We start from the raw sequence: 12119 nt of genomic DNA, 5'->3' as shown, positions 1-12119 counted from the left end.
AATATGGAAAAATATGTTATATTGTTTTAAAATGTTTTTTTTATACTTTTGTTTTTATTAAATTTATTTTTTTTTTAAATTTTTGTATTATTACTTTTATAAAATTAGTTAAAATATATATATTTAGTCATAAAATTTGCTTAATTAATTTATAAATAAATCTATCATATTTTTATTTAAGAATATAATGATTTTAACTATAGATGCATTTTAGGTCCCTTAACGGGATTTCATTCAAATATTTCTAACAATATATTAATTATAATTTTATATAAATAAATAATTAGAATGTCATCTGTTAAAGTTGCCGTTCGTGTTAGACCATTTAATTCTAGAGAAATTTTAAATGATTCAAAATGTGTTTTAAGTGTTCAAAATAATACAACAAGTTAGTTTAACTTAAATATTTTTTTTTTAAATTAATATTATTATTATTTTAAGCAATTTCTGGATCAAGTGGAATTGGTCCACCTCAAACACATAGTTTTAATTATGATTATTCATATTGGTCATTTAATAAAAATGATAATCATTTTGTATCACAAAAACAAGTATATAATGAGTTAGGAGTTGAAATGTTAGAACATGCATTTCAAGGATATAATGTTTGTATATTTGCTTATGGGCAAACTGGTGCAGGAAAAAGTTATACTATGATGGGAAAACCAAATGATGAAGATGAGATGGGAATTATTCCAAGAATGTGCAAAGAGTTATTTGATAGAATACATGAGACAGAAAAAAATGATCCAAATATTAAACATAGTGTTGAAGTATCATATATGGAAATATATTGTGAGCGTGTACGTGACTTATTAAATCCTTCAAATACAGGAAATTTACGAGTTCGTGAGCATCCTTTACTTGGTCCATATGTTGATGATTTAACAAAATTAGCTGTTTGTTCTTATCAAGACATAACAGATTTAATGGATGAAGGAAATAAAGCTAGAACAGTAGCTGCCACAAATATGAATTCTACATCATCTAGAAGTCATGCTGTATTTACAATTGTATTAACACAGCAAAGGCATGATATTGAGACAAATTTAGACACAGAAAAAGTAAGTAAAATTAGTTTAGTGGATTTAGCTGGAAGTGAAAGGGCAACATCAACTGGAGCTGAGGGACAAAGATTAAAAGAAGGGGCTAACATTAATAAAAGTTTAACAACATTAGGATTAGTTATATCAAAACTTGCTGAAGAGGCAACAAGAAAAAAAGGAAAACCAAAAAGTGTTATACCATTTAGAGATTCTGTTTTAACATGGTTACTTAGAGAAAATCTTGGAGGAAATTCAAAAACAGCCATGATTGCTGCATTGTCACCGGCTCATATTAATTTTGAAGAAACTTTAAGTACATTACGATATGCTGATAGAGCTAAACAAATTATGTGCCGTGCTGTTATTAATGAAGATCCTAATGCTAAATTAATAAGAGAATTAAAAGAAGAAGTATTTAGACTTAAAAATTTATTACAAACAAAAGGAATTGAAGTTGATGAAATTGGTCAAACAGAATGTACAAAAAGAAAAAGTAAACTATATTCAGCAAATGATAAAGATACTATTGAACAATTAAAAACATCTGAAAAATTGATAGCACAATTAAATGAAACATGGGAAGAAAAATTAAAGAAAACAGAAGATATTCGTAGAACACGAGAAGAAGAATTACGTGAAATGGGTCTTGCAACAACAGAAGATGGATCAACACTTGGTGTTTTTTCACCAAAAAAATTACCACATCTTGTTAATTTAAATGAAGATCCATTAATGTCAGAATGTTTATTATATTATATAAAAGAAGGTAAAACAAAAGTAGGTAGAAATGAAGCTATTCCAAGGCCGGATATAATATTAGGTGGTGAAGAAATTTTAAATCATCATTGTACATTTGTTCATGAAGATGGTTGTGTTTGTTTGGTACCAGATAAAGGAGCAGAATGTTTTGTTAATGGAAGACCAGTTACAAATTCTGTTACATTACATACAGGATCACGTGTTATATTAGGAAGAAGTCATGTTTTTAGATATAATGATCCTCAAGAGGCACGTCAAAGTAGGCATAATTTGTCAAATCTTCAAAATGAACCATTAGATTGGAGGTATGCTCAACAAGAACTTTTAGAAAAACAAGGTATTGACTTAAAAGAAGAAATGGAAAAAAAGATTATTGAAATTGAGGCAACTTATCGTAAGGAAAGAGCTGAATTAGAAAGAAAAATGGAAATGAAAACACTTGAATATGAAAGTAGAATTGAAAATTTACAAAGACAGGTTGATTTAGCGCAAAGTATGATATCATCAAACTGTTCTAATTGGGAAGGTGAACGTATATTATCATCAAGTTTATTAGCTGAAATTAATGAACCTCGATGGACAATAGAAGAGGAAAGAGTTGCTCGTAAAGCTGCAATAAAATGGAGATATCATCAATTTACATCAGTTAGAGATGATTTATGGGGAAATGCAATATTTTTAAAGGAAGCTAATGCTATAGCTGTTGAATTAAAAAAACAAGTAGAATTTCAATTTGTTCTTTTAACTGATACAATGTATAGTCCACTTCCACCTGATTTATTACCACCAGGAGAAGATTTATCATTAAGACCATACCCAAAGACAGTTGTTGCTGTACAAGTACAAGATTTAAGAAATAGTGCTGTACATTATTGGAGTATTGAAAAATTAAAACAAAGATTAGAAGATATGAGAAGAATGTATAATTCTGATATAAGTGAATGTTGTACACCAGAAAAACCTTTTAATAATCCTCAAGAAATGTGGTCACCATCATGTGTATCAAAAAGTTTATTAGGTAATAATACATGTTCAATGGATGATGTATGTGTTATGGATTCACCAATTGATGATTCAGGTATGGATTTTATAATAGGAACAGATCCATTTTATGATAGATTTCCATGGTTTAGAATGATTGGAAGAGCATTTGTTTATCTTAATAATTTATTATATAATGTTCCTATGATTCATAAAGTTGCATTAGTTTCTGAGAAAGGTGATGTTAAAGGATATCTTAAAGTATCAATTGAAATAATAGAAAAACCAACTGATGGTAGAAAAAGTTCAAAACTTAATTTTAGAAAAGAAGATTTTTTAAAAAAAGGTAAACGTTGTCAGACAGATTCATATCGTAAAGGAAATGGTGCATCAACAAATGATAGAACAGATGATGAAAAAGAAGAAGAAATAATTGTTGAATATCCATCACATATTAAAAAAGATTCTGAAATATTTTTTAAAGTAACTGTTTTAGAAGCTATAAATGTTCCAAAAGTTTACAGTGACATATTTTGTCAATTTAATTTTCTTCATCGTCATGATGAAGCTTTTTCAACAGAACCAACAAGTAATGGTAGTGGTAAAGGATCTCTTACATTTGGTCATGTACAAAATATGCATACTATAGCTAATCCTGCTTTTGTTTATTATCTCAATCATTTTCCACTTATTTTCGAAGTTTTTGGTCATCTTATTAAAACAAATAAACAAAATTCTATTGAACCATCAACACCTTTATCAAGAAGATTATCATCTAAACTTACTTTTCAACAACCATCATTAGTTATATCAACACCAGTTAAAAGTTTTAAAAGTGGTTTATCACCATCATTAACACCAAATCATATAAAAACAAAGTATGATTTACTTGTTTGGTTTGAAATATGTGAACTTGGTAGTACTGGTGAATATGTACCAGCAATTGTTGATCATGCTAATGGATTACCAACACATGGTGTTTTCCTTCTTCATCAAGGTATTCAAAGAAGAATTAAAATAACAATATGTCATGAGAAAGGTGATTTAAGATGGAAGGATTGTCAAGAGTTAGTTGTTGGTAGAATAAGAACAACACCAGAATGGTGTGGTGAAGATATTGATGTTTTAAGTTTAGGATTATTTCCAGGAACATTTTTAGAATTTTCAATGGATGATAGAATATTTTTTCAATTTGAAGCTGCTTGGGACAGTTCATTGCATAATTCAGCTTTGCTTAATAGAGTTTCAAATTATGGTGATCAAATTTATATGACATTATCTGCTTACATGGAAATTGAAGGTACTCATCAACCTGTTGTTATTACAAAAGATTTAAGTCTTCTTATCTATGCTAGAGATTCAAAAATATCTGCTGCTAGTAGGTATGTTTAATTTATTTATATACTTTAATTAATAATTTTTTTTTCTTTATTATTATAGATTTTGTCGTTCTTTGGTTGGTGGAATTAGTAAAAGTCCTGAAATGAATAGAGTTCCAGGAGTTTATCAACTATCACTTAAAGAATTCACCGATACAGGTAGTCCAGGTCGGCCATACTCGTAGTCTAACTAATAGTTTTTGGCCTTTTCTAATTAAATTTCTTTCTATTTATTAACATAATTTTATATTTAAAACAATAATAATTTATTATATTTTTATCTATTAATATCTTATTTAATTTTTATTTTTTTATAGGTACAATAAGAAGACAAAGACGAGTACTTGATACTTCGTCAACCTATGTTAGAGGTGAAGAAAATCTAGGAAACTGGAGACCACGAGGTGATTCTTTAATTTTTGAACATCAATGGGAACTTGAAAAATTATCTAGACTCCAAAATGTTGAAAGAGTAAGATTATTTTTAAGACTTCGTAATACTTTAAAAAAAATGAAAGGTAAAAAAGATGATATTGAAACACCAATTTCACCAACAACACCAAAATATCCAATTCCTAATATTGTAAAAATTTCATCAAAAGAAAGAAAAATTTTAGAAAAAGTTATAAAACTTATAACACAAAAAATTCCAGTTAATAAAGAATCACCAACTGGTAAAAATGTTGATTCATCAGAACAAGATAGTTCACTTGGTAGTAGTATTACAAGTCCTGATGGAGAAATTAATGGCTCAATAAAATATTCACCATCATCTGATCTTTTAAATAAAAATAAATCAAAATCAGTACAAAATTTATTAACTGATGACTTGTTAAATGATAGTATGCGTCGTTCTGTTAGTGGAAGTCAATTATCTCAAATGTCAGCATTAGTACCAGACGTAGTTGAAGAAAGGGTTGGTATTGTTGTTTCAAAGAAAGGATACATGAATTTTCTTGAAGAAAAAACTCATGGATGGATAAAGAGATGGGTTGTTGTTAGAAGACCATATATTCTTCTTTATAGAGATGAAAAAGATTTAGTTATACGTGGAATTATTAATCTTGCTAATGCACAAATAGAATATTCTGAAGATCATGAAGCAATGATAAAAATACCACATACTTTTACTGTTCGTACTGATCATCGTAGCTTTTTAATGCAAACATTATCTAACGATGAAGTAAGTAATATATTAATATATTTTTATTTTAAAAAATTTTATTTTAGTTTCAAATTTACGATTGGTTGTATGCTTTTAATCCACTCCTTGCTGGTCAACTAAAATGTAAATCAAGTGTTTTAAGCACTAAAGTCCCAACAAAAAATGACTAAATATAGGCAGTTTAAAAAGTATAAAAGATATTTTACATATTATTTTATTTTAAAACAATATGTAAATTTTCTTTTATTTGCATAATATTACTGTAATAAAAAAAAACCAAAATATTTAAAAATAAGTATAAAATTATTATCATTAACATTTTTTGAAAATTAATCATAAAGAAGACTATATAGAAAACTTTTTTATAAATAATGCACACAATTTTTATCCTTTTGCTTAAATTTAACAACTATAAATCATTTAAAAAATAAATTTGCTTCTATCACTACATAATTTTTTTTTTATTTTTGCGAAAGCAACATTAAAATAATTCATAAAATAAAGAACATAAATAAAATAAAAATAATATTTTTAGTTATATAATATATTAATTATTGATAAAAGTTTGTTTAATTTTTTATAACATAAATGCTTTTTTTTTAATAAACTTATTAATTTGAACAAGCAATAGATGATTATTTCATTATTTGATAATTGATAATTTGTTTCATGAATTTTTTTAAATATATAAAAAAATAAAATATCATATTTTTCAAGCTTATTGCTAAAATTTAAATTACAATTGTTTCTTAACATTGTAGAAAGATAAAACTCTTGCGAGATCGATTTGAAGCACCTTTGTAGTGTATCATTTGAATTCTTGGCAAAAGTTTTGTATATATTTTAGTTAAATAATTGATATAATATAATACCAATAGAAAGATATATTATATTATTAAATGTAGATAAACAAGGAGAAGAATTTGTTTTTCTTGGTGATTTTCTAACTGATTGTTGTTCAAGCCATGCATCATGATGGTATGGTTCTTCATGAATATCTTCAATTGTTGTTGGAATCTCATCAACAATATATATTTTAGATCCCATATTATAGTTATTATAACTATTAAAGTATAATAATGAAGGAGTATCTTTTGTTGGTGTAAATGAAAATGATACTGATTTTCCATTTGTATTACATGATAATTTAAGTGTTTTTTTATATGAAGTAAATGAATCATAATTATCAGGAGAATCATTTTCATTATCTTGTGTCCATTCACAACGTCTTCCAGCCATTTTTTCACCACCAGCTACAATAATAGTATCTTGTTTCTCATTATTAGAAAGTTTTTCATAACCACCATATTTATCTTCAGAAAAATATAAAGCATTATAATATCCTGAGTTTTTATCTTCATTACCACCTTCAATAATAAAATTATATGTTTCTCCTCTTTTAAGATAAATTTCAGCTAAATATCCATTTACATACCAAACATTTTTAGATGGTTTTAAATGTGTCATACTAGCATATCCTTTCATTCCTCCTGATGGTCCTAATTGGAATGTAAAATTAGTTCTTGATGAAGTACCTAATAATGTATTAACAATCCATGATTCTCCATCAAAATCTTCACCATAACTTTTTTGAATTGGAACATATGGTGGAACTTTTTGTGATATATTTGTTATTGGAACATGAGCTAAATCAACACTAAATCTAAAGATATATACAGATAACCAATCAATACTAAAAATATCATAATCATCAGGTAATTCAAGTACAATATCCTGTCCACCACGATATTTTTCATTCATTGGTTTTATATTTTCCTGAGTATCACGACCTTTTATTGGTATTTTTGTTCCTGTATTTGATGCAACATTTGTTCCTTTACCAGCAAAAAAATAACCATCAGGTGCTTTGTCAGCATCAAAAGTAAAACCAAATATTTTGATAGTTTTACGATCAGTTATAAGTATTGGTCCAGATGACAATGAATATCTTGAACCCTTAAATTCTTGTCCTAAAAATTGTGGTTTTGGTGGTGAAAGATTATCAGGAATTTGTACTGAACCATAATTTGTATCTGTATTTAAGGAATATAATGATAGTGATTTAAAGTTAACAATCTTAAATCGTTTAGGAAGATTAAGAACAACTCTATCATTTTCTTGTAAATCATATTTTCCTAATTCACTAATACCATACTCGAATGTTGGAACTTTAATTCCATCTTTTGTTGGATGTTCTGACTTATCCAACCAAAAATACAAATCTTAAATAAAAATAGATTAATGATTGTAAATAAATTATTTGTGATTTATGAGTTTTATCTTCTATTTTTGGTGATATGAATCATTTTATATGAATATATATATATGTATATATCTTTTTCATAAAACATCCTAAATAATATAATAAACAGATGGTTAGGCTTTTAAATTTTTAACAAACTTGTCTGAAAAACCAAATGATTTAAATGACTATTCTCTTTTTCATTACTCAAAATATTATTATATATGGATAGAAAAAATATTTTCTATCAAAAACACATAAGGTTTTATAAATAGAAAGTCTTTACTATAAAAAAGATAAAAGAATTGCCGATGACAAAGAAGTATATATTATAAAGATTATCCTAATAATTATTAGGTTAATCGCCTCCTTATTTTGTTTACTGTTTTGTTTAATATATTATAAGCTTAATGTATTGTCATGTTTTAATTTGATTGACACATTAACTTATGGTAATATATTTAAATATTTAAAATATATATATATATATATATATATATTAATTTATAGCAATTTATTTTTTTTATTACCTGAAATATTTTCATTTAATGTAAAATTTAATATTTGAAGTGATGTTTCATTAACAACAAATATTTTTCCTGATATATTGGCACCTAAAAGATTTGAAAATTCTCCAATATAAACACCATACTGTGAATCATAAGTGTTGATCACATAATTATTGTCTTGATCTAGAATAATAAAAAAAAGGAGTAATTAATTCAAGGACAATTCTATTTTAATAATAGTTACTTACGAGTTGAAAAAATTAATCCTAAAAAGATTAAACTGGAAAAAAGTGAATAAAATTGTTTTGCCATATATGTTTATTGTTAAAAAGAAGAATACTATAGAATAATGAAAGAATTAGAAGCAGGAATAAATTTAAATAAAGATATAGTTTTAACTCTGAAACAATAAAAGATATAATATAAAAAGGAAATAAAAATAGTAGGGTATAATTTTTATTTATCTTAATATGGTAAAATACAATACCTAGGTCAAACATAGACAACATTTACATATAATAAAAAGAAAAAAATTTTTTTTGAGTATTATTTTTTGTAATATAAACTTTGATTTTAATAATAAAAAGAGGTTAATTTATACAATATTCTAAGATTTATTTTGATAATTTTATTAAATCTTTCATCTATCTTAAATCATCCTTCAATTATGATTAATATTAAATTAAAAGAATTATAAATGCATGCCATTAAGATAAGATCATCATGAAAAAAAAATAAATAAATCATCTTAGAAAGCGTGAGATTGTGAGTATATTAAATAAAATCTACCGACTATTAATCTTTTAATTGACTTAAGATACAATAAATATATATACTATTATTGCTTAATCTATAATTATAGATCATTGTGTAACATTTTAAAAGCTTATTATGGTTATATTAATTATGATGATAAAATATATCTTTATAAAAGTTTACTAATATATACATATATTTATTAATAGAAATATAAGTAAAGTTAAATTTGTTTATCATTATATATATGATTCATCATAATAAAAACAAACAACTTGAGAAAAAGAATTATGTAAATTTGTTTAAGTTACATAAAAAGATCACCCCTACTGACAGAGGTTATCTTTCATTTATAAGAATCAAATAAAACATTATATTTTAAAAAGTTGTATTTAGTTTTTTATATTTAATATTTACATAAGCTACTTTTTATAAAAAGGTCAACTTTTTACAAATTGTTTTTATCTAAATTTTAATGAATATCTTATGTACTTGGCACTTATTATATTGATGTTAATCTTAATAATATAATAAAATGTGACTTTATAAAACTTATCTAAAAATGAAAAATAAACATAAAATACATTAGTTATTTTCTAGGTTAAATAAAAACAAATTTTTTTTTTACAATTCATTAAAATTTTATATAAAATGAATGTATATCTTTATTATAAAATTCAAAATGTAAATTTAAACATAAAATTGTCTTTAATATGTCCTTATAAAGAATAAAAAATTACATTTCAAGGTTTCTAGACAGTAAATATTACAAAAATATGAAATTTAAACCTTTTTAAATTATTACATAATTGAATATATAATAAGTGTGAGAAAAAAAATGAAAGCTTAATCAAAATTATTTATATAGTAAAATAATATAAAATTTTTAATATTCTAATAAATAATAATTTAAAAAATAATTTTTGTTATAAAACTAATTATTATTTCTGGTATAATAAATAAAATAAGATAAAAAGTTAATAAATTTATAAATTAGAATAATTAAATTTTTATTCTCTTTAAATGGCACTGAATAAACTTAAAATTAATAAAATAGAAGAATTGTATAAAAGTTGTAGGAGGAAAGATCTTCTTATAATGTCACGCCTATTAATAACAATATCTTTTCTTTTAACATATAATAGTTTTGCCAACATCAAAAATAAGTGTAATTTGCATGAAGAAATTTATTTGTGAAAGTTGCTAAACTTAACACAATTTGATAAAGAAATATTTAGAAAGTAAATAAAACATCAGGTTAATTAAAGGACATTTGATAAAATTAATACAAAAGACTAATATAAAAAGTAATGTCAAAGATAATATATGATAGATAATCAAAAATTTATATTTTCCATTATTATAATAATAAAACATTTTAAAATATTTTATATAATTTATATTTTTTTATATTTTTATTATTAAGAAAAAAAAATTATTTATACACAGAATATTATATATAAAAATTTTTGTAAACAATCACAGATTATAATCATCTTTTTACGGTAATTAATAAAAACTTTTTTTTTAAATAATTAAAATGAAACATTAAATTACATTTACTTGTTAAAATATTGTTAATTTAACAATGAATATTTAAAAAAAATATACTGATAAAAATCATTTTGATTTCTTATTTTTGATAAAAATAAATAATTAGTATAAATATTTGCAAAAAAAAAAATATTATTTTATTAGATGAATAGAAAATCAATCAAATGACTTTATTTTACAAAATATATATATTTTTTTCTTTTTAACCTTTTTTTTATAAAAAAAAAAGTAAATGATTACTAGAAATTTAGTAATATTGTTTTAGTAATTTATTTTACAAATATACTTTGACATTACAAAAAAATAAGTTGTATATTAAAGTTGTTTATATAATTTAAAATAAATAAATATATATACATATATATATATATATATTAGAATCTGATGATATAAGTGTTTAAATACTGCGAAATTTGGTATTTTAAAATAATTTAGTAAATTAAGATAAGATAATAATATTGAGGGAATAAAGATAGTAGATAAAATTGTCTATAGTTATATCTAACATTTGATCTAATTTTTGTGACTCATTTTATGGATAATATAGAAGTTTTATTTAGTAAGTATCATACAACATTACTAAAAAGGTGTAAGACAACTTTGAAATATATATAGATATATGTCAAATTAATTACATGGATGATTTTTATTTACCAAATGCCTAAAATTTTGTTTAAAACACATATATATATGTATTTTTATATGTTAGAAGTAATGTCAAAAAAAAAATGGATAATTAAATTAAAAATATTTATTAAAAATGTTACATATCATAGGCATCACATTTTATTTGAATAAGTAAAACTTTTAATTATTAAGAATTATAAAATCCTTTAAATCATTAACATTTACTTAACTCTCTTGACTTTTGTCCTTTAAAATAAGTTTTTAAAATATTTTTCTTCTAAAGAAATGATAAACAAAAGAAATTAATAAAAAAAATTCTTTTATATATTATATATATACATATAATAGAAAAAGATAAAACAAGGACAAATTAATGAAACTAAATTATAAATATTCATTTATATTAAATTTCCAACCTTTTATTTCTTAATCATATTTTTACACAAATTTATTTATTTTTTTTTATTCTTAATTGTCATTTATTGCCATTAATCGTGGTGTGATAATTATTATCTAGAAGTAGGCAATAAGAAAAAAAAAAAAAACTTTCGTCATTGTCATCATGTTTTTCTTTTGTATAATTTTAATTATTTAAAACTTATTACATTCATTTAAAAAAAAAGTTTCCTAATTATAGATAAATTGTTAAAACCCGATAACATGTGGCATTTGTTTAATTAAACTAACTGTAGCATAAATTGAAAAATTATAACTATTTATCAACCATAAATGATTACTTTATAATTTCTTAACTTATGTTCATAAATGAATAATATAATAATTTAAGCTATTTAAATAAATTAAGTGCAAAAATAAAAAACTCTTTATGATTATTATATATTTTTATACATGTTAAATTGACCAGGTGTATAAGATGTAATATCATTAAGCATCATCTTAAATAAAAATTTATTTAGTATTATAATAATCTTACTACATTTAATGATTATTGTAAGTAGTATAGGCAAACTACTTAGGCATTTCTTATAACCACTGAAAAATCACATATGGTAGTAAAAGTGGTATCATGTTAAATGTAACTGACAATATATATATATATATCTCTTTCTTATATAACAAAACAAAAATTACTTAAAGTAT

At 23.2% G+C, this 12119-nt stretch overlaps 2 protein-coding genes across 2 annotated transcripts; one reads left to right on the top strand and one right to left on the bottom strand.

The window, feature by feature from the left end:
* Nucleotides 1–288: 288 nt before the first annotated feature.
* On the top strand, nucleotides 289–5500 carry SRAE_X000112900 (Kinesin-like protein KIF1B; the record flags this gene model as incomplete). The annotated part of the gene is made up of 5 exons (XM_024645475.1): nucleotides 289–388; nucleotides 442–4168; nucleotides 4227–4333; nucleotides 4483–5348; nucleotides 5396–5500. The coding sequence occupies 5 exons, from the start codon at nucleotides 289–291 to the stop codon at nucleotides 5498–5500; spliced, it is 4905 nt and encodes a 1634-aa protein (XP_024498591.1).
* A 673-nt stretch (nucleotides 5501–6173) lies between these two features.
* SRAE_X000112800 (DM13 domain-containing protein) lies at nucleotides 6174–8393 on the bottom strand (the record flags this gene model as incomplete). Its single annotated transcript, XM_024645463.1, has 3 exons — nucleotides 6174–7552; nucleotides 8103–8264; nucleotides 8330–8393. 3 exons carry the CDS (start codon nucleotides 8391–8393, stop codon nucleotides 6174–6176), a joined length of 1605 nt encoding a protein of 534 aa, XP_024498590.1.
* Between the last annotated feature and the right edge of the window lie 3726 nt (nucleotides 8394–12119).

This window comes from Strongyloides ratti, scaffold srae_chrx_scaffold0000002 (genome assembly GCF_001040885.1).
Source record: "Strongyloides ratti genome assembly S_ratti_ED321, scaffold srae_chrx_scaffold0000002".
Classification (NCBI taxonomy): Eukaryota; Metazoa; Nematoda; class Chromadorea; order Rhabditida; family Strongyloididae; genus Strongyloides; species Strongyloides ratti.
The sequence above is the reverse complement of the archived record's forward strand: the minus strand, read 5'-3'. Positions and strand labels throughout refer to the sequence as shown.